Genomic DNA, 25292 nt, shown 5'->3' with positions numbered 1-25292 from the left:
CACTTTCCAAAATCTAATTAATAACCTTCCATAAATGATATAGGTATACAACTCATCAGAACTGGTTTGAAATTTTCGCTCCAACAAAGTGATAGCCTGGCGTTTGTAAAATGGAAAAAGGATACTGGTAATGTAAATGATAGTCTCAAAAGGCTATTTACAGACTTTTGTTGTGCAAAAGGAACTTGTATTGTAAATTTTAGCAAACAAGTAAGTAGCACCTTACCAGTTGTGCTTTTTTCTTGTGAGTTATTATTAGTCAAGTTATATTATCCTGCTATGGGACATACTGCACACAATATAAGTCAACAAAGTCAACTGTTTTGTTTAATACTTTTATTTCTTTTGCAGCATGCTGTAGAAATTGCAGCCTTTTCCGGCTTTCTCTGTGCTCAAGGAGGAGGAAAAAGAGCGTGTGAACAGGTCTAAACATGGGTTAACCTCACTCAACACTTTCTTTTTCCTTCTCCCTATTTGCTTGACTTTAGTTGGCAACAAAAGTCTTGTTTCCATGACACAAACAACACAGCATTTAATCACTCAGTTATTCAATCAGTTTTTACTCCTGTGATTGTTTTTAAGCTGATATCTTTTGAGTGAGTGTCTATTGACCTTTTCAGTTCAAACAGTGTGTGTGTGTGTGTATACAAGTTCACTTTGCTGAAATGTGTGCTTTAAATCTAGTATTTTCTCTCGTTGTCATAGGCTTTGGTTAAACAAAAACTAAACCTGGCATTCATTTCTAGGTGAATAATTACTTGCAGCATAACTGCAACTACAACGAAGTTACATAAAGTAGAAATATTCGATGACAAATAGACTGCTTCACTGTTATTATTTTCCAGTACTTTAAACGCGCCTATGTTATGTTCTTTGCCAGACTGTTTCTTATACGTATATGTTAAAACAACAGAAAAAAGTAAAAGTGTCACGCTACGGCGGTCCTGTTGTCCTATTGTGTCCGTATGGGCGCGGTTTATTGCGCAGGGCAGGGCAAGGTGCGCTTTCTTCAGACTGCACGTTCGGCGGCTGTCGAATTTCACTTATCTCCCGCGGAGCCGTCGGGACATTTAGAAAAATGTCGAAAGGAAACCCGTTAAAATCTGTCATTTCCATCGGGAATGTGGACGACACGTCACTTGCGATGCCGTCGGTTAACCAGAACCGAAGCGCACAGCAACGTGTCCTGGAGCAAGTTCAAAGTATGAAGCGGACAAAGTCGAAGTCCAGCACCAGCAGCAGGAGTGGATCTACTTCTTTGTCTCCAACAAGTAAGATCAGCCACGACACCCAGAGCACAGATACAGCTTTGGACGCTTAGGAGTATCAAGGAGGAGATCTTGGAGATTGTGAGCCTGAAAGTGAAAGAAAGCAGTTAAAAACGTTGACCCTGTCGTCTTCTTCAGGACTGAAAGGCTAGCGTGTAGAAAGCCATTCAAGAAACGTGTTTCCCCTGTTTGGGTTTAAGACCGTTTAAGGTCTATACAGGACACAAAACCATCTCTCCTTAGTCCCTCAAGACGAAATTCATAACTTTTTATGTTCGAATATGAAGCCAACGTAAACCAAAACTTCATATTAATATGATAATCATTTGTAGATGTTTTTGTTGATAATATTCTGTTTTTAATTACAGAGAAACTGTAGCTCAAGCTGAATAATACAATGCATCAAAGCAAAATGAAAAAAAGGACTTTTTGTTATGGTTATAACAAGAGAATCAGTCTTAGAATGCCTTGCTATTGGTTCTCCAAGTCTCTGGATTCTAATATTTTTCTGAAAGATTACCTGATGCATAGTGTTTGATTGTGCTGGAGAGTACTCGACATCAGCTCAACGTCAGCGTTGAATTAAGATAGCATTTGATTTGTTGCATTTTCATGCTTATTCATCTGATCATTGAGCCCTTGTGTTCCATGGGTGCATCGTCAGGTCAGGAGAGGAGACCCCTTGCATCAGGATATAATTTTTTTTTTTAATAACTGATAAATTGCTTAAAGGCTTCAGTATTCTTGTTTTCATCCTGTTTTCCCCCCAGTAGTACTGAGAAGGCATTTAAACATAATTTAGGCTTTTTTGTCAACAAAATGTACTGGTTGTGCAACTGAATGTGCAGCATAAACTGCAAAGAAATATTAATGTCACCTCTGATCTGTGTACTTTTAAATCATATCTACTGCTACTACAAAAAAAAAGAAACAACACAAGCAAATCACATACCTGTGTTTAAAATATAAGAAACGTTTTGAAATAAGAAAGATAGGTGTAAATTATTTAATTAAGTTATTATAGATGTTGTTTTTGACATAGCTCAGCTTTACTATACCACAGGAAGTATGACAAATGTTCATTTACTATAAAAAGTGTGGGGAGGAAATAATATTTATTCACAATATAACATTTAACAAAGATTGGATTTTTATAAGAGACGCTACATAACCTAAATACAATTCACAAACTGGGGATTCAGAGTATCGGTGCAATAGAAATGACAATAGAAACCTGTATAGCTTTAAAGACAAACGTAAGATTGTTATGAACCGCAAATACTGCAAAACTGACCTTACAGAGCTACAATAGGATGCACTTCAGAAATAATTTGAGTAATGTCAGCAAGCAAGTCCAGCACAGCACAGTCTGCAGAGTGTGCACATAAAGGTCAGTAAACAAATGGACACTTGTTCAGCAGCCTAACTAACTAACTAACTAACTAACTAACAGAGTGCAATCAGTTGTTATGAGGAAAGGCGTAATAGAGTTAAAAGAGAGCGCGCGGTGAAACTTTCTTTCAGGAAGAAACCAAAAGTTAGTGGATGTCACATGTGTAGTGTTACTTTCTCACAGAATTTAATATATGGATTCATAAAATGAGAGTTCCAGTGTGACCGTTACATGTTTAAAGACAAGAACCCTTATAGACGCTGATATATTTATGCTCCCACTTAAGGCCTCTGCTTTCTACTAGGCTGAAATGTTGTCTAACTTTTATTTCATTTCCTTCTTTTTTCTATCAGCACGGTAAATTTATGCATAAACACTACATCAGATATGCTGACAGGAAACAAGAAGTTTAACTTTTTTTGCTAAAGGCAAATGCTGTAAATTAGTGATCATAAATCAGGTGATTATTGTACTGTTTTACAGCTTAAGAATGTCTACATTTCTCCTCAGGCCCTTCGTATGACTCTGTGTTTGAAGAAATTCCGAAATCACCGCAGAGCACAAATGGAATTATGCTTCTCAAGAATGGCTACTCTAGAAGTGTAAGATTATGAATATCTTTTTTTTTTCACTATTTGTAAACACAAATATTTTGTGGCATTTAGGAATGCTTCCTGACATTTTCGGAATTGTGGCAAAAAAACTACCAAAAGACATTATTTATATTAGAGCCTTATTTTAGACTGTATTAAATTAAAAAAAAATACCACATACATTATATCATCTTCTTTTATTAGTATTATTATTATTGTTTTCGTTGTTTAATTAGTGGCACTATTATCAAAAAAATTTTTATATTTAAAAAAAATAAAGGAATTCTTAAATCAACCATCAGATAGTGGGTGAATGAAATATTCCACTGAGACACATTGTGGGACTTGCTGAGAACGAAATTGTGTAACAATGGTCAATCATTAACCCTTTGAGGGTTGGATTCAAAATCACACATCAAGTTTAATCTTGTTTCCTTATTTTTTTTTTTACGTGTATTTTTGGAATCATTCCAGAGTCAGAATATTTTTAGAGACAAGTCTTGTGGGGTAATTTTTGCTCAACACCCAAACCTTCTAAAATCTTACCTGCATTGCTATCTTTGGGAAGTACTGATTTATCATTATTTTATTATTTTATTTCTTTTATGTATATGTATAGATGTAGCTATCTATCTTTGTAAATATAAGGTTTGAATAGAAAATGTGAAGACACAAAAATTGTTTTCAGATCCTTCTAGAGGCTCTTCCCACAAAAATCTATTTAACAGCTTGCCAGGCATTACACCACAGGGTTGCAAACCATAATGTTCTTTCACAGTTTGATTTGCTCCATGCGAGTCTCAGTGCTGGTAAAATAAGTCTTCGTGACACAGTGATATATTTGATTGCAAACACATGTATCTTTTTTGTGGCTCTGCAGCTCAGCTATGAGAAAAACAGTACCCAGCAAAAAGCCAACATCTCCCAGGGATCCAGTGCGAACAGATACACAGTATCTTCTGCCTATCAATATAAGAGTCACTATGCCCCTGTTGGGCCTATGGGAGCCGGTCAGAGCAACAGCAGCCGCAGCGAGCCCAATCTGGTATTACATCAGCGCACTGTACCATCGCGTTCGGGCCCATCAAAGAGAATCCAAACCATGAAGACTGGTGCCAGCAGGTCACAAAGAGCCACCAGCCAGTTTATAACGAGGACCACGGTACCCCCACCACAGTATGCTGCAAATGGTCAGACTAAAGCAAACAATCAGTTCATATACAGCCGAATAGACACAGTTAAAGCCCCAAAGCCGACCGTTACCGAGCCTTCATTCAAAAGCAAAATGGATTCTGGGTGAGTCGGAAAATACAGTGTATCATTTCCTGAATTTCACATTGAAATTTTATGTTATGATTAAACAAAATTGCTAATAAAAAAACAAATATTTCACAGCTCCAATGGAAATGCCAAAATTGATAAAGTTGATATTACTATGAAGGAGGCTGTGGACTATCTAGCCAGTGATGAGGAGACGTATCAGCACTGTGGAGCTTCCTACATCCAGCACAACACTTTCATTGACGACAAAGCTAAAGAGGAGGTAGCTTACCTCATTCTTAATATGTTCTTAATATGTTCATATGTTTTTATCTTATCTTGCTGTGGTGTTGGAATGCTTATCATTTCCTCCTAAGTGTAACCTGGATCAGTATTGCTTTTATGAGACATGGCAAATGACAAAGGTGAAGGAAATACGTGGAATATGAATCACTTGTGTTACAGTAAAAAGCACCTTCAGCTGACTTTTGTGATGTAGTGCTATATAAATAATCTTTTATTTGATATTCTAAAAAATTGCAACTGGCATATTACCAAAACCAATTAAACTTAAAATCCTTCAGATTTCAGTCATAATTTATTCAGTGACGCTTTATTGGATTTGTAGTAGCAGTGAATGCAGTTTCCAATTACAGCAAATGCTGAGTAGCCGTTAAGTTATACCATTGTTAAAATGTACTTTATGGTCTTTAATAATTCAATCATTTTATATTAAGCTTCACATGGATTCAATACTAAATGATCACTTGAACAAAAATCATTTTCTTTCTAATAAAAAAATGATTCCAAGCTGCACTTAACCTGAAGTCATGTGTTCCCACAGGTCTTAAAGCTTAATGGCATTCCTCCGTTGGTGAATCTGCTGCGCAGCCCCAGTTTGCAAGTCACCTCTACAGTCTCAGCTGCTCTTCGTAACTTGTCCTTCAAAAACGAGAAAAACAAAGAGGAGATACAGCGCTGCGGTGGCATCACGCAGGCTGCTGCTCTGCTCAAAGATGCAAACTCTTTAGAGCTACAGAAACAACTGACAGGTACATATTATCACACTGAAATATGCACCTCTATACAAACGGACACACACCTAACCAAACAAGTCTGACAGGGAGCCACTGGTGTGTAGTATTACATAACAGTGTTTACATACTCATCAAGTTCTGGCACATTATATATGTTTACTGTTTTTCAGAGGAAACTACCCAAACGGCTTTCATTTAGGTGCAGTTAAACAAGGATTCTGTAAATGTGTTGAAGAAGGAACAGTTAACTCTATGATTGCATCTGAATAACACGTAAAATAGTAAAACAGTTGAGAAAACAGCCAAATACATATATAAACCTAAACCTATAAAATCAGCATGAATTCTTTTATATTTTTGCGACAGGCAGTGATTGACTATTTCACTCAAAAAAATAACTCTTTGAATGAACATAAAAAAATCATGGAAAGAATTTCCACGTAATTAAATTGCTTTATTTTAGCATTATGCAATTCTGTTATTCCAACTTGATGTACTTGAGTTGGACTAACTTGATTAATTAATGATGATTCAACTGTTTTACTACAGTTGAGTCCAACTTAATTTAATTGAGTTGATCCAACCCATGCAAATTACGTTAGTGCAACAAAAATGCTTAATCGTGATAGAAATCCTTTCCATGATTATTTTACATTCATTTAAAGAGTTATTTTTTTTGGAGTGTTCAACAAAGTGTAACAAAGTCTAGATAGTCTGGTTAACATAAAATGTTAATGGATTTATAATAACTTGCACTCCTCTTATCTTTACCAGGGTTGCAGTGATGCTGGGGCCTATCCCAGATGTGATAGGGTGGGAGTCAGAGTACTGGACAGGTCACCAGTCTATCACAGAGAGACAGACAACCATTTGCATTCGTGTTCACAGATATTTTAGAAACTTCAATTAACCTAACTTATGCATGACTTTAACTGTGGCAGGAAACCAGAGTACCCAGAGAGAACACACTGCAAACTTGGCCAAATTGCAGATTTGTACACAAGACCTTCTTGCTGCGAGGCAACGGTGCTAACCACCGTGCCACCGAGCTGTCAATCTAGACTTAAAAAAAAATAGGGAAACTATGATTACGAGGCTTTATATAGAATTTTCTTTACGTTTTTGTCCTTGTCCAGGTTAAACCGCAATAAATAGCTAAGGCATATACGTAGTGTGTGTATTGTTGTCTGTCTCTTCTAACCCTAGTGATTTTCCTGTGGTTTGAACTCTTGTGTGATCTTGTGAATTTTGTGAATACAGGCAACTAACCACTCTTACTAGATTGTATCATGTCATCTCAACAAGAATAAATTAAGTTGCTGGATTTCATGCAGATCCTACATGATTCAATTACATTCACCACAGAAACACGAAATTATTTTGTTCACATTACAAGTTTGAATTTTGTAAATGTAACAACCACCTAATTTCATTTTTTTGAGTGTTGATTGACATTTTGATCTAACCGGTCATGTTTCCTTATCTTTCCAGGTCTTCTGTGGAATCTGTCTTCTGTAGACCATCTGAAGCCAGAGCTGTTGAAGAGTGCACTGCCTGTTTTAATGGAGCGTGTAATTCTTCCTTACACAACAGGTCCCAACCAGCTCAATGGGAACAGTAAAGATGCTGACATCTTTTTTCACACCACAGGATGTCTTAGGTAAGAAGAAGCGTGTTCTAGCGGAGCATCACCAATGAATTCATTGCTTTTCCTTTACTGTTTGGTGTTTCTGAGCAGTGAATACATATCAAACAACCAGTAAAGTTTGCATTATGTAACAATCTTTTATAATTGTTTTCCTTAATTACTGATTTATTTTACTGGGTTATAATGATATGAGATAGAGAAGGTTGGTGATAAACCAAAGGCAGCATAAAACTGTGTAAGAGTTGGCTTCCTTCACATGTGAGAGGTCTTAAATAATCATTATGGAGGTGAGATTTACAGATTATACACTGACCAGGCACCTTTTTAAGTACACCTATTCCACTACTTAACATAAATATCCTATCAGCCAGTTACATGCAGCGACTAAGTGCATTCAGGTTCGTAGACACAATTAACAGGATCTGCTGAAGCTCAAACTGAGCATCAGAATGGAGAGGAAAAATGACTTCAAGTGTGGCATGGTTGTGGGCAGATGGGCCGGTCTGAGTATTTCATAAACTGTTGATCTACTGGAATTTTCTCACACAACCATCTCTAGGATTTACAGAGAATGGTCCAAGAAAGGGTAAATATCCAGTGAGCCTTCTTGATGGCTCAGAACAGAGTCAAATGCCTTGGCTTCTTTCAGCTTAAATGGTAGTGTCAGAATTTGCTATAAACAACATAAAAACGTAGATCCAGGCTGCCTTGCATGGACAGTTCTGGCTGCTGAGGGTTGCTGGGATATCATCTTTGCACGCCTTTGGCCCCTTAGTAACAACTGAACATTATTTAAACACTACAGCCTTCTTGAGTATTGTTGTTCCATTGTTATAATGGATGCACACAAGGTAGTTTATTAACTCAAAAATCTGTTTGAGTCATTTTTTAAACACGTTCAAATTATGTATGAGGTTTTTTTTTTAAGGTAAGCTAGCTTCTTTATCAGGGTTGCTCAATGACTCATTGGGGTTGCTGCTTTTGAAGGATTGTCTTCAGAGGTCTGTTGTAATTGTTGGTAATACATTGTAATCTAATAACGTAGAGTATGATAGGGTATCAGCTAAAAACTCCAATCTAAAGCACCTGCCTGACTTCCTGTATTATTCTACATTGCAGCTGTTTATTTTCTGTTTTAATAATGACTGTACAGGATTAACATTGTTTACTTTTAAGGTAAGGTTCAATTGTTCTTAGATGTGATTTCTTTCAAGGGAATTCTTGATACCTTTTCTGAGGCCTGCTTTAGTCTGACAGATAAACACAGTGGAGTACATACAATGACTGAGTAAAGTATTTATATACTTTGCTTGTACTTTCACATTTTTACCAATATTAAAAAGTAGATGGGTTTGCCAACAGTATTTCTTACTCTGGGGTGTCTAATTAGCATGTATCTTGTGTTTTAATTTCAACAGAAACCTCAGCAGTTCTAAGCAAAGCTACAGACAGACAATGAGAAAATGTCGGAGTCTGATCGACTGTTTGGTCGCTTATATCAAAGAGTGTGTGCAAACAGGAAAAGAAGATGATGAGGTAAACTGTGTGAAAAGCATTGTATATGTAAGATTTGCATAACATTCTATAGAGAAAGCAGGGTAACTGCTGTGTTCAGCTTGTACATATGTTTTTTAGAACCTAGAACGTTCTCAAAAAGTGCTTTGTTTTGTTTTGTTATGTAATCAAATGATCTTAAAGAACCATCTGTCATTTTACAGTAATTTTCCATAATAACTCATGATGTAATTATTATAATTATTGAAAATCTGTCTCCATTATTCTATGTTTATTATTGTAGGGTTACAGTATAAAGCGCCTTGACGCAAATGTTTTGATTAGGTGCTATGTCAATAAAAATTCATTTGAATTCATCTTTTTTATTAGTTTACATTGCACATGTGTATGACTGTTATCGTCTCTATGTTTTCCCCTGTTGAAATCAGTCAGCCGAAAACTGTGTGTGCATCCTGCACAATCTGACATTCCAGCTGGAGGCCGAGGCTCCTGAGCTGTTCATCAGGATCAATGCTTTGGGTAAAAACATATACAGGAGCAACAGCCAGGACAATATCAGTCCCATCGGTTGTTTCAGCACTCGGAGCAAATCACTAGAACGTGAGGTGAGAAAGACAAATGCACATATTAGAATGGATAAAGTCCTAAGTAGTACTTTTGAACTATCAGAAGTAGTTTAAAAAGTGCTTACAAGTACCTGTCAGTCTAGACAGAACCTGTTGTTCCTACCTTTCCCCTCTGCTGGAAGGGTGACAAATGATTTATCACTTGCGCCAACATTATAGAAGTCATTAATAATTCCAGTGTTTGAAATTGACAGTGACAGTGGGAAACTTTCCAATCTGGCTCCTAAATGTCTGTGATAATTGTAACCTTATACTTCAGTCTGTTGCTCATTTGATAAAACCTTTAGAGCTGATTCAAAACAAAACTGACATGTTCTTGTAAAAAAAACAAAAAAACAAAATAAACTAAGAGACAGAATCTTCAAAATTAGTTTGGGTTTGTATGTCAGTTTTTAAAGTCACATCACCTGAAAAGCATATTAGCACTTAAAGAACATAATTTTTTTATCCTGAATAGAACTAAACGCAAAGGTTTATTTATTCAAATAATTAATCAATAAGAGGAATACACTTAGCATACCGATCAAGTTAATTTAATTTGACCAGATTCTATTAAATGTATTGTTTTACATTTTACTCATGCAACAAAATTACATGTAAAGTTGAAAAATTACTTAAAATCAATGTTTTTTTCAGTGTATCTGAAACTGATGCTTAGAAAATGGTTTATATCTCCATCTCACCATCTCAATAGTTATTAAAAAAATGTTTACTCAAAAAGCAAAAAACCACAGTTCTTAGACATGCACGGAAATGACTAATCCAATATTCACAACAGAGACTGAGAAATCTTTTAATAGTCTTCAAATCTCGTAAAGGCGTGTCCCCTTGGTACATCTCTAACTTTCTCTTTCACGGTTGGTTATAACCCAAACAGACCTCTAAAATAAATCTTTTACCAATAAACAAAATTGTATTAAACGTTTTGTAGAGTTGCTACATGATTTTTGGGGGTTGAGGGATGAATTGTTGTGTGGTGTACTTGACCCTGTGATGAAATGGCTTTTTTTCTGCATTTTTACTCATGATTTTTCCTTTAACTTAAAGTACATTGACATCATCTGTGATAAAATGTGCTGTATAAAAAAAAAATCCAAATAGGCACATTAATAAGGAGAGCACGCAGGATGGGTTTCAACTTGTAGTACCGTATTGCAGCGGTCTCCAACCTTTTTTGCGCCACCGACCGGTTTATGCCCAACAATATTTTCATGGACCGGCCTTTAAGGTGTCGCAGATAAATACAACAAAATAAAACTAGTACCGGTACCGAAAAAAAGACGATTTATTCATAACACACTTGAAAAGACCCAGGAAACCCGAGTTAACGATAAAAACGATAACAAAATAATGCTGCAAACTGATAAAAACCCTGAAAACCATACATTTCACACCTGAGCCTCAACTCTCGCAGCCCGGTACCAAACGACTCACGGACCGGTACCGGTCCGAGGCCCGGGGGTTGGGGACCGCTGCCGTATTGCATTCAATACCATCCCTTTTTTCTGAATTGCCCAGATTTACTTCATGTTCCTGCAAAAATTGTTATGCACACTGTGAGTCTCCACTACTTAAAAAGAATCACCTGCATTTAGAGATTAAAAAATGCTTTTTCAACTCATTTATGGAGGACAATTTAGTAGGCCAGAGATAGATAAAGATCTTGCTCTCTTTCTTGTCCAGTATCATTTTGACTTCCCAGTTATTGAAGAGTCACAACCTGCTGGGGCAAGCTGGCTGTTTCATTCCAAAACCCTGGAGAGTTACCTGTTTTTGCTTGGCTCTAGCCAGCGAGAAGAAACACGGGAAGCCTGTTGTGGAATATTGCAGAGTCTCACTGCACAGGAAGGCCTCGTAAGGAGAAATATGTTACAAATAGCTGTCTAGCACTGATAAAATTTTCACTTGTCTTTTAAACTTAATTTTGGTTGCATCTACAACTGTCATGTCATTTGCTGAGTTCAGAGGCTGATATGGGCTCTTGTATTCACAGGTCTCCAGGGCAATTGGTCAAACCATTGTACAGAAACTGAATGGGCTTCAGGTTATCAGTCCCCTCTTGAATTCAAAAAAAGTCAACCTGCAGAGGAGCACAGTGGATTTAATAGCCAACTTGACAAAGAACCCTGTCCTGCACAGTGCCATCAGTAAGAATTGGTTTTAATTCAAAATCTTTGTATTTGCCTTTATTGTGTACTTTATTTTAAATCTAAACAAAAGGCATTTTACTCTTAATTTTATCATCCTAAAACAATAGAATAGTCTTTACTGTGAAATTTATCATCCTGAAAAATTCTTTGCAGCTTTACAAAAGTTAGTTTGTGTTAAACAGTGAGGGGATTTTGTTTATCTTATCATTAAAGGTCGTAAAGGGCTTCCAGAGCTGCTGGTTATCCTCAGCAATGGCACCACGGGAGGGAATGAATCTGATGATACTCTTGCCATGGCCTGCCAGGCTGCCAGCTGCCTGTTTATGAGGAATCCCGAGATGAACAAGAACTTATTAAACAACAAGCTGATAAGCTCCCTGAACGATCTCAGCAAAAACATGTAAGATTCTTTGTTTAACTGCAGAGAAGTTGGTGGTTTGTATATGACTTAAATAAATAAACAAACAGGTTTATTTAAGCTGTGAGGAATATCTATGATTTGTTTGGAATTTGTTTTTGTAAAATGTACATGCTTTCAATCCAGTTTAAACACTTCCTTCCCCTCTCTCATAGATACTTCCCTAAATCCAGCAAAGCGTCAGCCCTGTTTCTCTGCAAACTTTGGTCAGACAAAGATTTACAAAGCTTCCTGAAACGGGTGAGTGCTAAGATCTGTCATGTTTGGGTGTGTCCTCCGATTATCTTACCTTAGACTCCACACCTCCCTCAGGTATTTGTGAGAATCACATGTAGAAAGATTGAAGGATTAAAATGCCAGCTTAAAAACGACTGAGACATGAGTGATGTAGCTGAGGAATCCCGCAGCTCAGGTTTTCTAAATCACTTGGGGGACTTTGTTTGCACATGTTTGTTGTCAAGATAAATCATTTTTTACCTTTGCCATTAAAGCAAATGAGGTAAATGTTTGAGTTGAATGCACCACTTACTGTTAGACGAGTGTATTGACCGATGCAGAACACTCATTTATATTTAACTATTTATCCTGCAGCAAGGGATGAGCAAGTCCTTATTTGTGAATGACATCACCATGGCGGTACAGCGGTCACTTCAGGTTGTTGATTAACAGCTTATCAGACCTCTGAAAGTTGTTCAGTGAAGTAACTCACCTGCAATGTGTCTACACACCCACAGGACATAAAATCACAGAAGCAGAGTTGCAACATTTCCCATTTCATCCATAAACTCTACATAGTGCATCCATGAACAAATCACTACATGATCTTTTATATGGTGTAAATTTCTGTTTCCTTGTTTGAATATGGGTGAAAGTCTAGTACAATAAGAGCGAAAATGCAGAAAGTGCACACTTTTATTTGCTTTTCTCATTTTTAATGCTGTCATGTCATGTTTTTACATACAGTTTGTGTCCAAGCCTTCACTTTGGAACCGTGAGCTTGCATAAATATAGAGTGACACAATGCCTCGGCTTTCATCTTGCACTAAAATGTGTGTCATAGCATGTAATGCACATGTAAAAAATTTTGACAATGCATAACATAACCAAATAAAAATAAATGATATTCTGTTAGCATGGCTGCTGTAGGACATTTGATGTGTATCTCTATTTGTAAATACAACTTTTGCTGTTGGGATGTCCATCTATTTCATATGTATGATTGCCATTTTGAAATTAGCTAGCTGTATTGAACACAGTACTGGTAATAAAGCTGAAATAAATATATTCTTTTGGCTGCAAAGGTAATCCAAGAATTTTGAGTAATTCTGAGTCCTTTTTCACGGTCACTGGTTCAGCATGAAGAAGTTTCCAATCTCATTCATGTCTTGTCACACCCCTTGACTGCAGTTTGAAATGCTTCAGGACAGATTAGCAACTCATCTCTCGCATTCTGTTTACTCCACCCCTATGATTTATTTTATTAATCCAGGCACTGCAGCTGTTGTTGCGCTCACTCTATTATATAACTGTTGACCAGATTTGAACTTTGGTCGTCCACATTTCAAACCACATAATCCACTGAACAGCCATGAGGGGATTTTGGGTCCGTGGGTGTTATTTAGATTTAGACTTCTGGCACAGCTGACCTTTTTTTAAATAATCACTTCATTGTACACTGGAGATTTATGTGTCTGAATGTGTTCATTAATAAAAAGCTTGTATTACTGTGAGAATGCATCAACCTTATGTGGATGTCATATGTCAAAAGCCACAAATAAAACGGGATGGCAAAGTAAAAGTAAACTAACTGGAATCTGTCACATAAAACTATTAAGTCCAGTTTGGCAAAAACTACAATCTGGCTTCATTAAAGCAGGTGTGGCTTTTATAACTATCATAGAGTTGGTATTCATCTGTAAGTTCCCACGAGTGCTGGAGCCACAGATACAAATGCTACATTCATTTTGTTAGATACAAGTTTATTTAAATTTCTTGCAATCACAAAATCCTACACACCAGAATAGGTTCAGTTGCTCTTATTTCTTTCAGTCAGTTTTCTAAACTTTTGGATTCAGTTTTAAAAAAAAATCTTTATGTGTTACACATGGTCAGATGAACACAAGTTAAACCACATCATCTGATCCGTCTGCTATCAGTAACTTAACATGCACTTTATTCCACTAACAACATCTAAAGGAGCGTACTTTTTTTTATTGTTCTTGCATTTTCAAGTATTAAGAAAATATTATTATTATCCAGCTTCTTATTCTCAGTCGTTTATGGATGGCTGATGTTGCTGGTTTTTCTCCAGCTGATGTCAGACGTTACTTCCTCAGGCCACGCTTGCTCCTGCCACCCTTTGAACTGAGAATAAATAAAAGTCAGCAGAGAATCATCATATCAGCGAGCACACAGGCTAGCTTTTTGGTGGTCATCTGTAGTGCTTGTTGAACCTTGTATTCACTCCCACTGGTCGTATATCTGTTTGTGAAAACCTGAATGCAAGGCTGAGTGGCTGCATTCCTTGTGAGCTGACCCTTGAATTGATCTTTAGAAATGTATTTCATTCTACTGATGCAAATAAGTCACTGTGGCTGCATTTGAAATTTAAATTATTTTAGGTAAATTTTCTGTCTTAGGGCTTACCTGTGTCTTTTCTAACATTTGAACTTCATGTCACTGACTTTTTACATCACATTTCTTTGTCTTGCTAAAATCTTGGGTTGCTTTTTCTGAAGTAACTCGAGTCAATATCCATTTGCACTGTTAAGCAGTAATTGCATTAAGATCAGTTTTGCAGCATTTCACTGAATCTGAATAGAGAGTGTAGCCCTGTGCACTTCAGGATTCATTCTTCTACCTTTATCAGCAGTTAAAACATCAATTGCAGCTAGTGACCTAGTTCCAGTAACAGGCATACACACTTGTGCCATAACTTTGCCTCCTCTGTGTTTAATAGACGATGCGATATACTTCAGAACACAGCTTCTACTTACTTTTCCTCTCCATCATACTGGTAAAAGTTACTCCTGGTTTTATCTGTCTAAAGATTTTTTTCAGAACTGTTCAGACTCTTTTAGATGTTTTCTGGCCAAGCTAGGAACTCATACCTATTGTGTGGCTGCTGTTCCTGCTCTTGATTGTAATCAGTGGTTTGCACCTTAAATCCTTTTTATGGCCATTTATGACTGTCTCTTGAAAGTATATCTTGACAATTATACTACAACCTCTTAGAGAGTTTTCTTGACTGGGTCTGATGTTGAAAAATATTTTTTCTCTTAACCATGGAAATAATTCTGTCATCATGCTCTTTAGTTGTCTTGTGTGGTCATTGAGACTTTTTAGTGTTGGTGAGCTGGCCAGTGCATTCCTTCTTTTTAAGAACCAGATTGTTAATGAGGCCATTCCAAAGGGTTTTGATGCTGTCTCTCAGATTAATAATGGCCTCGCTCACTTGCATGAACATGTCTTTGGAACTAATTTTAAATAAAAAGTGAATAGATACCAAATGCAAATTTTACATTAGGAATAAACTCTTTTATATGTTTAAGATGTCAAGAAAAACAAGGGAAGAGGCCTTATCTAGCCATGAAACCATTTATCAGAAAATTACTTTTGAGCCTTTAGAAATGGGTGACTGTAGAAAAAGTCATTTTTGCAATGCAGTGCAGTAGTTTGTTAAATCTCAATGTACATAGATAAAATTGTAAAATTACTAAAAAGGTCAAAATACTTACAGACCCATGTCAAATGTTTGTGCCTGTGGCTTCCACAAACTTGATGCCACACTGGGTGCATTGCAGTAGCTTACAAGAGTTATGTTTTCATTATCATTTGAAATATTTTCAGAATATGGTGAGTTAAAATACTTTAGTGAAAGGTTTTTAGTGATTAAAATTTTTGAATAAAAAATAAACCGTGTGCGTATTTTTGTGCATATGATCTGAATATAGAATTAGCATGACTCTACTCATTTGTGTTGGAGAACACACTACAAAAGCAGCCCTCAGATACTGGAGTGACTCAAAGCTTTTTAATAGCTGTATAATGGGATGTGCTAACCAATAACTGCCTACTATGTTTATCTGTTGTTGCTACACAAGTCCGTGTCCCCTGTACCTTTATAACCTATGGAGGTTTTTATAAATTCAGATTTATTTCAGTCTGATAAAGTTTTTCTCTTATTGACTCAGGTGTGTTCCTGCTTTGCATATTCTGAATGAAAACCAGTATTAGAACTTTTTAGTTTTTATTCAGCCCTTCACTATATTTATTGTAAAGCCTACATGGCGTCAGCTGGAAAAATATGCATGGTCTTAATTTGGGTGTGTATGTGTCCTTCAGACATGCCAGCATACACTTTTCCCAGTCCTGTTTGACTGGATATATTCAGGAAATTTTAGCCCTACTATAGGGGTTGCCAAGACAAACGGTTACTTCTTCTACTGTTTCAAAAGAATGGAGACCATTGTTGTTAGAAAGCAGGGGGGGGAGAAGGTGAAATGAGAGGAGGTGGAAACCTTTTATTGATAAGTTTCATTACTACTTTCTCCTCTTACTTTGCTGTAGTTCTACATTTCTACCCAGCTTTGCAGTCTTTAGTCCATGCTATATGTTAGAAAGCAAATAAAATCCTAATTTTTGTACATTACCTTTGCTACTCAATGTCAACAGAAACCACAGCAGAATAGACTTACATTTTCTGATGATCACTGACACGATTTCTCAGCACCGTGACCTGAGAAAACAGTAGTTTAACAGTTCATTGATATCTATACTGTGAAAAACCAACATGTTGACTTCTTAGCATTTGCTTTACTATATAAAAATCATCACATCTTCATAAAAACTGTGCAACTAGGAAAACATGAAAGAAAATCAAACTGCAATTTTTTTTCAAGAGTAACTGTGGAGGTTAAATTTAAACCAGTCAGACATAACATTATGACCACCTAGCTGATGTTTTGCGGATCCCCCTTTTGCTGGCAAAACAGCCCTGAACCATGGAGGCATGGTATCTACTAGACCCTTGAAGGTGTGCTATGGTATCTGACACCAAGATGTTAAAAACAGATCCTTTAAGCCCTGTAAGCGGCAAGGCGGGGCCTCCATGGATTGTACTTGTTTATCCAGCAGGACCCAAGGATTCCAAGCAGGTATCACTGGTGTCTTGCTGCCAGTTGTAAAAGGAAACATGATCCATCCGACCAGGCCACATTCTTCCATTGCGCCGTGGTCCAGTTCCGATCCTCATGTGCCCATTTTTAGCACTTTCTGTCATGGTCCTGGGTCATGTGACCCAGTATTCTGAGGTTCTTGATGTTTTTGTTGTTATTTTCATTTATCTAGTTACATTCTGTCATGCCTAGGTTACAGTTTTAGTTCATGATTTATCAAGCTCCCCATTTGTCTCATCCCTGTGTAAAGTTTTCTGTGTCAGATTGTCAGGTCAAGTCTTCGTGTGCTTATCTGTCATGTTTCATGTCCAAGTTTTCTTTGTTTGTCAAGTTTGAGTCATGTCTGGGTCTTGTTATGTTTCCCGTTTTATTTTGAAAGAGCCTTGTGTTTTTTGTTCATTGTATTTAGTTTCACGCCCCCTGTCCTGTCATTGTGTTAATTGTTGTCAGTTGTTTTCCCCATGTGATTCCTCTTTCCTTGATCATTCCTTATGTGTACTTAGTCTGTGTGTTTCCGCTCAGTCAGTGTCAGATCATCTGTTATCCAATTTGAGTTACAGTAGCACATCTGTTGGACCTCAACATAAGGGTCAGCCTTCTCTCCCTATGTGCATCAATGAGCCTTGGCCATCCATGCTACTGGTTCACCACTGTTCCTTGTTTGGACCACTTGCTCTGACCCAGTCATCTCCATCCATCTATTCACTAACGCTTATCAGTATCATGGGGCGAGGGCTAAAGCCTGTCTCAGCTACTAGATGGCAGATATACCCCGGGAATCTCTTGCAGGGCTAACACAGAAAGACAGACAAGCATTAAAACATCTGGACTTCTTTAAGTTTATTGAAGACGTTTCACCTCTCATCTGAGAAGCTTCTTCAGTTCTAAGAGCAATTGGTGGAGAATCTCAGATTTTTAAGTCTTATTGGGAGTGTCCCAAAGAGGGTCGTGGACCCTCCTATTGTTCCTCTGCCTAATCCACGAGCCAAGCTGTGAAAACAGGTGTGGGTCACAATCACCAAAACCTTGGCTAGATGAGTACTATATCCCTTCTATTTTGGATCTTTGGCTGAGTTCCACTCATTATATATAAGAAAACAGTTGTGACTCATTGCAATGGGTGTTCCCAGGCACCACACTTTCATGTTTTGTTTTCATCTTGGCCTGAATCTGTCCACTCAGAGGAAATCTTTGTCTGCAACAGCAAGAATCTGTTGACATTTTACCTCGTACTTCTGCTTTGTGCATTTTTGCTGAAGTTCAAATTTCTCGGCCTCTAGTTGGCGCAACCAGTCCCAAAGATCCTTAGCCTTTTCTCTGTAGAGAAAATGTTATGACAGTTTACTGTATAGTGATCAGATCTTGAATAAAGATCATTTTTATGTACATGACAGATATTTTGAATAAATCAAGAGAAAGTAAAGTGTTTTAGTAACAGTGTCCTTTTACCTGAGTTTGTCCTCTTTCAAATGATCAATATTTAATTCTTTGCGTCGATCATTCAGGATCTTTCTCTTCTTTTCTCTTTCTGTTGGTTTTTTTGTCCCACTCTGTGTTTGCTGGAAAGGAAACAAGCACAAGCGGAAATGCACTTTTACATGTACTTTATAGTAAGATGCTTTAATGGTAAACTAGATTGTTACCCTGTATCCAGTGAAAGTCAGGTTGGACAGAATCATCTTCTTCCTTGCATCGTCATCTGCTCTCTTCTTGGCTTCTTCTTCTTCTTTTCTGGCTTTCTCTTCCTGTTGAAATGATGTAGAGTACCTTTGATTTTTCACACTATTTTGACTGCTGAAAGTGTCTGAATTTGCACAAACTGAATACAATTCCTAGGTACAACTGTGGATTCTTAGACAACTTAAACATGTAGGAAATATCTGTTATGTTCTGAAAATGTTACTCTGTAGTAACTACACTTACTGCTAGTTTGTTCTGCCGTTCTCTTTCTCTCTCTGCTCTGATCTTCATCTGCTCTGCTCTCTCAGACCTGCGTTTCTCCTGATATTGAAAAGGAAGGACATTTTTAGTTGAAACGTAACACAATCAAATGGTTGTTGAAACTATCAAAAGAAAAAAATATAACATACAATACGCTGCGTGAGGCCAATAAGCTCTTCTTCCTCCTTCTTACGCTTCTCAAAGTGAGCTTCAATCAAAGTCTGGAGCTCAGTCAGGTCTTTTTCCATTCGTTTCCTTTGAATGTCCTGAAAACATCAAGCTCATATTTTATTTAAACAACAAAGGACTAAAGTTTAAAAGTGTTTGGATTATTTGTTCATTTTAGTTGGCCCTAAAATTAACTTACGTCAAAGTCCACTTTTTCTCCATCTGGGATCTTGGGAGCTGCCAAGCCAGGCACAAAATTTGGCCTAAGGAAAACAAGAATAAAAAATGTACCTAAGTATGTATTTTATTGGAAATTGTATTGTGTTTGACTTATACAAATATTTTAAAACTTTTCTTACCTTTGCTTGGGCTTTGCATCATCTGTGTATCCACAATAAAAAAAAATCAAAGCATTTAGTCAATTAAATTAAAGCACTGAGAAATATTAGAACACTTATCCTTTGACACTCAGTAGTTCCTGTGTTTTGTAAATAACCCTTCCGTACCTCCTTCATTTTCCTCTGTGGCATCTTCTGAAAGATGATATGCAATGTCAATACTGATTAAAGAAACAAAAAGCTCACAGCTTAAAGCATAAAGCTATGAAAGTTGAAATCCTAATAATGAGACACAACCTACACAAAATCTTCATGCAACAAAAACATTAGTCACTGTCACTTTAGTCACTAAGTGGCTGTCAGTGATGATGGCGTTGGAATGACCCTAAGGCTCGTAAAGCACTTAGTATATGAGTCCGTTAAGAGGAACGTCTCCCAAAGAGATGATAGATATAAAGGGCCATGCAGTCATACAAGCGTTTCTTGTCCAGTTTAGAACATGCTACTTTAGATTATCTTGAAAGACAACTTCATGTCTCTACTAGTCTCTGTCCATACAAAGAATGTTTATCTGTCGATGCAACATTTTGAGTTAACACTTAAAATGTATAACTTTACTTACAAACTACTTACGCTTATAAAATATACACCTAAAGAAAAGAAACATATTTTCTGTGGTTCAGGTGCATTCTCAACTATAAAACTTTAGTTTAGTGAAAATTGTAAAAAATAATAACATTTAATGTTTTTACACATTATTTTCCTTTTACCTGACTTTTGGAATTCCTTCTTTTCCATCATAGATGAAAAGTTTGTTATTTAGAGCCCATCTGGATAACCCCTCCAAGCTACATAACAGAAATGCTATAAGCTAGTTTGGAGACTTTTTTCCTTAGATGGAGCCCTTCTGTCAAGTCTAGGCTTGAATCTAAAAGTGACACGACTTTGCAATAATGGTCCCATGGCTTTGTAATACCTTACCTGAAAATGTAAGAAGAAAATCTGATTATTTTAAATCACTTCATTTTTTAATAGAGTTAAAGTTCTTTTTATGATGCTGTCTTCTGTCTTATAGTTGTGTTATATTTTTATATTTGCTTGACTGTATTATGTTAATATTAAAATTAAAATACTAGCTTTTTTGGATAGTGTTCCAGACAATACAAGTGGCTTTAGTCATAACACTCCTGTATTTAAAAATTCCTTTTAAACCAAAGACAAAAAATATCAATAAAGTGGGGAAATTACTTTTTGGCTTTTTCGACCAGCTTCCCTGTTTTCAGAGTACTTTAAATTCTGCTTTTTCGTTTTGTTTTGTTTTTGGGGATATTTTTTTTTCCTATCCTCACCGCACGTCTGTAGGGAGAATCATTCCATCAAACATTTGTGGGCACAAATGGAAACTCAGCCTCCTGAAAAGAAGGTAAGTCAAACCAGCATTCGGGAGGTCCTCTAACAGGAATAAAACCGAACGTGTGTATTGTGCTCCTGCTGCTACCTTCCCCAAGGGCTTCTACTGAGAACATAGCCTGACCTACATTACTCACTAACAGCTACTGTTATCTCCATAGAGGGAGACAGGTGCTGCTTGATTTCAGCCAATCTTCACATGGGCTTGGTTGGACAGCCCCACAAAGGAGACAGAAATAGAGGTATGATCCTTTGTCTCTGCAATGGTGACCCACTGCACCATTTGACTGGAAAGGACAGATCCACTGGGATGTTTATAAAAGGTGAACTATCTCACATCTCAGACCGAGAGGACTGACTCAGAGGACAAAGGTCAATCTGGCATAAAAGCTACAGAATAGCAGCCATCTCTACAGTGGCAACAAGATGCCAAAAATACAGTGGGCTGTGCAGTGAAGCCAGCAGCTTAGCAGATGCACTGTGTTAAGTAATGATGAATGTTTAAATGGAAGAGTGGAAAGCAACAAAGTGGCAGACAAAAGAAAAAAAGCAAAATTTTGCATTGTTGTCATAGATATTGTTTGTATAAACAAACAATAATATATTCATCTATTTCACAATGTAAAGAGCAAAGGTCAGCGAAAAGCAATGAACTTTGGCAAATTAAATATGGGTGAGGCATTTCTACTGTAGCTGGATTTATGTAATGCATGCAGACATGCAGCTGCATGAATCTGCAGCTTGTAAACTAGAGTGCAAACAGAAACAGTCAAAAACTTATCTAGCCCATGCATGGGTTAGGAGAACTGACAACATGACTCACGTTGTCCTCTGAAAAAAAAAAAAAACAGACCAAAATTTTATTTTGTTTCACTTTTTAATTCCATTTGCGCTGGCATAACTTTGCGAACGTCAATCTTGTTTCTACAGAAAATAATTCAGTACTTACTCGTATTCGGCATCCTCTGTGTCTGACATGTTTAGGATGCAGTTCCTGTAAATGCGAATATACATAGAAGCCAAGTTAATAACTTGGCTTCTACAGACTGAGAGAAACCCCAAATCTAGCAAAAAAGTATAAAATAGTTACAGATTTTGTTAGATTGTTTAAAAAGACAGAACAGGAGCATGCAGACTTACCCAGCTCGTGCAATGTGGCTCAATGGGGAATTGTATACTGTGTCCTTCACTGTGGGCTATAAGCTTTTAAACCCAGTAGTGGATCACATGGCGGCAAGCTGCCCATGTCTACAATGGGTGGGCACATACCTGCAAACAGATGGCAGATAACATCTATGGGAAAACATGTATTCTCTATGGACTTGCCTTGACTATTTTTACTCTGTAAAACCTCCGCCAAACAGCACAGGATTATTGCTCTCTGAAGGTTTCAGTTTCTCATGAGTTAGGTTACCTATAATACTTATAAAAATATTTCTGTCTGCACACAAATACATTCTTGCATGGCTCAAGCTCTCCTGATATTTGCTTTCACTTCCTATTAGGATTCTGGAGATGGGTATGACATTTCTACAACGTTTGCCTGCAGTTTTGTTATACAGTGAAGTAACTGCATTTTTCCCACAGCAGAATACCAAAAACAATACTCACATAAAATTCACACCCTTTTTCAGACTCCAGCCTGTGTTTATTGTCTTTGATCATAAACTCTGCCCTCAGTCCTTACATGCAAAAACATGCTACCAACAACATCATTTATGACCGTGCCAAGTCTTTTGATACTCCCGGTGTTTTTGGTAATGTATTTGACCCCACAATCAGGAGATTAGTCTTGACAGCTGAAGCCAAAACTTTCTTTGCAAAGGTTATTCAATGGGAGTTCCTCCTCCACCGTAACTCTTTTCAGGTTGGCTGTGTTTTCTCACATGTCAGTCACATCTTGTCAAAAGTACAGTCAGTTACATTTTTTGCAGATATTCTATTCATCATAGAATAGAATATTCTATGACTTCACATAGTTTACTTGTCAAAAAAAGTACTATGAGCTCATATAGGACCACTGAAAAAGAACATTACTCTTTGCCGGAAGTTGTAAAAACTATTCCTTTACAGCACCGAGTGAACTTTCTGACATGTTTCTAATATGAAACTGATGCCCGATGAATTATGGCATTTTATCATAATTTTCTTTTTCTTTCTTTATTGCTTTTTTATGTGAACTATTTACACAGAGTGACATCATAGGTCAGATAATTTTATATTTATGTTTTACTTTTTTTGTATTTTTGTGTGCATGCACATTATTGTGTTTGTGTTACTCATTCACAGAGTCAGAATCAGTTTAGTCGAGGAATTTACTGTCAATGTGATTTCCTAACAGGCTCAATGATGCAACCCTGTGTACCCATAAGCACTGTGTGGACCAGGGTAAATAACATGCTGTCTTGTTTCAGTCTCATTTGAGATGAACGTTTGTTAAAGATTTGTCCACTAAAAAAATGAGCATACAAAAAAAAGCTGGTCACATTTTCACATTTTGTACGTGTCATATCATTATTTTGATTTTCTTTGATTCAAAAACTATTTTGCCATACGCATAAAGAACGAGGCTAAAGCTCACAAATATAAAGGTGGATGTTGACCTTTTTTTTATCATTCATTTTTCTTTTTTGAAAGTTTGCTTTTTACAAAGTAAAAGCATCTATTCCTCTGCTTTCCATGTAATACAACCGTGATGCAAACCACAGGTTACAACACTATCATGTTAATAAAGATATGTTCTGTGGAGAGATCTCTAACATTGTTATAGTACATAGGTTCTCAACCACCCCCAAATTTCATCAGAGCACCCCTAAAAATAGCTATATTAATAGCACTAATAATAGCATATTTTAGAATTATTTTCTGGAATTATCTTCAGTGTTATATTTTCCAAACGTGTATGTTTACATCAGGTTGAAAACAAGTTTTATGTCCAGTGTTGTTGATGTCATGATGTTATAGTGCACTCACACAGAGACGTTGTTGCTTTGTCATTAATAAACTAAGTAAGACGTTTGTTCCTGTGGCAGAAAGAAGATGTTCAAACTGTAAAGTTCAAACTGTTCTGATAATGCAGGGACAACGCTGTGACTTGTGAAGTGTCTGTGTAACCGGTGCGTTCCTGCGTTATGTCTGACAATGAAAGGTAAAAGAAACAAAGACCTCCAAGTCATTAACTTGCCCACCCCAGCCCCTGCAACCAAATGGAAACAGTAGGGAAGAGAGTTATTCAAGTCACCACAACTTCCAAGCTAGCAAGAATTATCTGTTCATGCTATTAACTGTGTCTATAACACATATGTGGCACACACGTACTACACATTTACAGTATCTACCAAAAAGAGGCACAATGATGGCAATATCTGAACTAAAAACACAATCAGAAACATCAGGGTGTCTAAATATACAGTATATGTGTGTTGTACAATGTTGGGAAAGAAATGACACCAACTTCTCCCACAGGGGAATTGTAGAAAAGGGGAAAGGCCAAAGGGGTACCCCGTATTTATAGGGTTGCACCAAAGAAGAAGAAGAAGAAGGATGAGAAATGAGAGAAAACTGGTAGATTAGATTGAAATCTGTGATTATTCACTCTGAATCCTTCCTAGACACTACAATCGCTCATCCAGCATTGTAATGTGTATCCAACTGAACTGAGGTTTGGGAATGTGAAAAGGGTTAATTGCATATGCAAACAGCATATGCCATTAATATTAATTGCAAGGCACTGCTGTCATTATGATCGAGAGCTGAGCCTCTCTACGTTTGAACCTAGAATCGCCTCTGTATAGTATGTAAAACAGATGTTCGTAAACCATGTTAGGCTTTATTCGTTTTTGAAATCAAACTTGTTTTTCCTCCTTTTAGACGTCATATTACTTTCTAAATATTTGTTTAGCGGAATGGATCAAAAGCCGTCAAGTCACACCTTCTCTTCTTGACTTTATTGCTGAAAAACCCCGCCTTTCTGGCACCTGAGTCGACGACTAAAACAACACAGATAAGCCTTTAGGTTTATTCCTCGTAATTCCACTTATAAAATTCCCTTTAATTCCACGACACACAGACTCTCAACTCCAGCACGTTTTGTTTTTCTTACTGTACCACCGGCTATCACTGCAACTTTCACTTAATTGATAGCTTTTTCATCTGAACGTTTACTCGATGCATTCATTACCGAACCCACAATTATTCTCGTTGTTTGAAGTGAAGTCATAAGCAAATACTGCCACCGTGTGGTAAAATCAAACTTTGCTGATATGGACCAGAGCACCAGTTTGCAATCTTTAGGAATTATTTTGAGCATCCTTGGTCATCAGTAACTAATGGGGGGCAATTTAGCAAAAT

At 37.0% G+C, this 25292-nt stretch overlaps 2 protein-coding genes across 3 annotated transcripts; one reads left to right on the top strand and one right to left on the bottom strand.

Moving 5' to 3' along the window:
- The first annotated feature begins 946 nt into the window (after window positions 1-946).
- On the top strand, window positions 947-13213 carry LOC102201890 (plakophilin-1-like). The gene is made up of 13 exons (XM_005729777.2): window positions 947-1271; window positions 3172-3263; window positions 4135-4550; window positions 4650-4797; window positions 5359-5566; window positions 7043-7211; window positions 8618-8735; window positions 9143-9319; window positions 11024-11194; window positions 11334-11487; window positions 11704-11890; window positions 12064-12148; window positions 12500-13213. Exons 1-13 carry the CDS (start codon window positions 1079-1081, stop codon window positions 12572-12574), a joined length of 2193 nt encoding a protein of 730 aa, XP_005729834.1. The 5' UTR covers window positions 947-1078; the 3' UTR covers window positions 12575-13213.
- Window positions 13214-13880: 667 nt separating this feature from the next.
- LOC102201315 (troponin T, cardiac muscle isoforms-like) lies at window positions 13881-22132 on the bottom strand. Of its 2 annotated transcripts, none has more exons than XM_013909956.1 (13): window positions 22083-22132; window positions 21892-21936; window positions 21766-21773; window positions 19701-19727; window positions 19554-19575; window positions 19394-19457; window positions 19176-19292; window positions 19009-19086; window positions 18729-18830; window positions 18535-18644; window positions 18312-18402; window positions 16606-16646; window positions 13881-14272 (listed from the first exon to the last, which is right to left on the bottom strand). In XM_013909956.1, the coding sequence occupies exons 2-13, from the start codon at window positions 21918-21920 to the stop codon at window positions 14233-14235; spliced, it is 729 nt and encodes a 242-aa protein (XP_013765410.1). In that variant the 5' UTR covers window positions 21921-21936; window positions 22083-22132; the 3' UTR covers window positions 13881-14232. The 2 variants fall into 2 exon arrangements, with proteins under 2 accessions (XP_013765410.1, XP_013765411.1); XM_013909957.1 differs by having other exon boundaries at window positions 19701-19724.
- Window positions 22133-25292: the final 3160 nt, after the last annotated feature.

The sequence above is a fragment of the Pundamilia nyererei genome, unplaced genomic scaffold (assembly GCF_000239375.1).
Source record: "Pundamilia nyererei isolate P.nyererei 1_Seehausen unplaced genomic scaffold, PunNye1.0 scaffold00034, whole genome shotgun sequence".
NCBI lineage: Eukaryota > Metazoa > Chordata > Actinopteri > Cichliformes > Cichlidae > Pundamilia > Pundamilia nyererei.
Note: the sequence above shows the minus strand (reverse complement) of the source record. Positions and strands in the feature narration are given on the sequence as shown.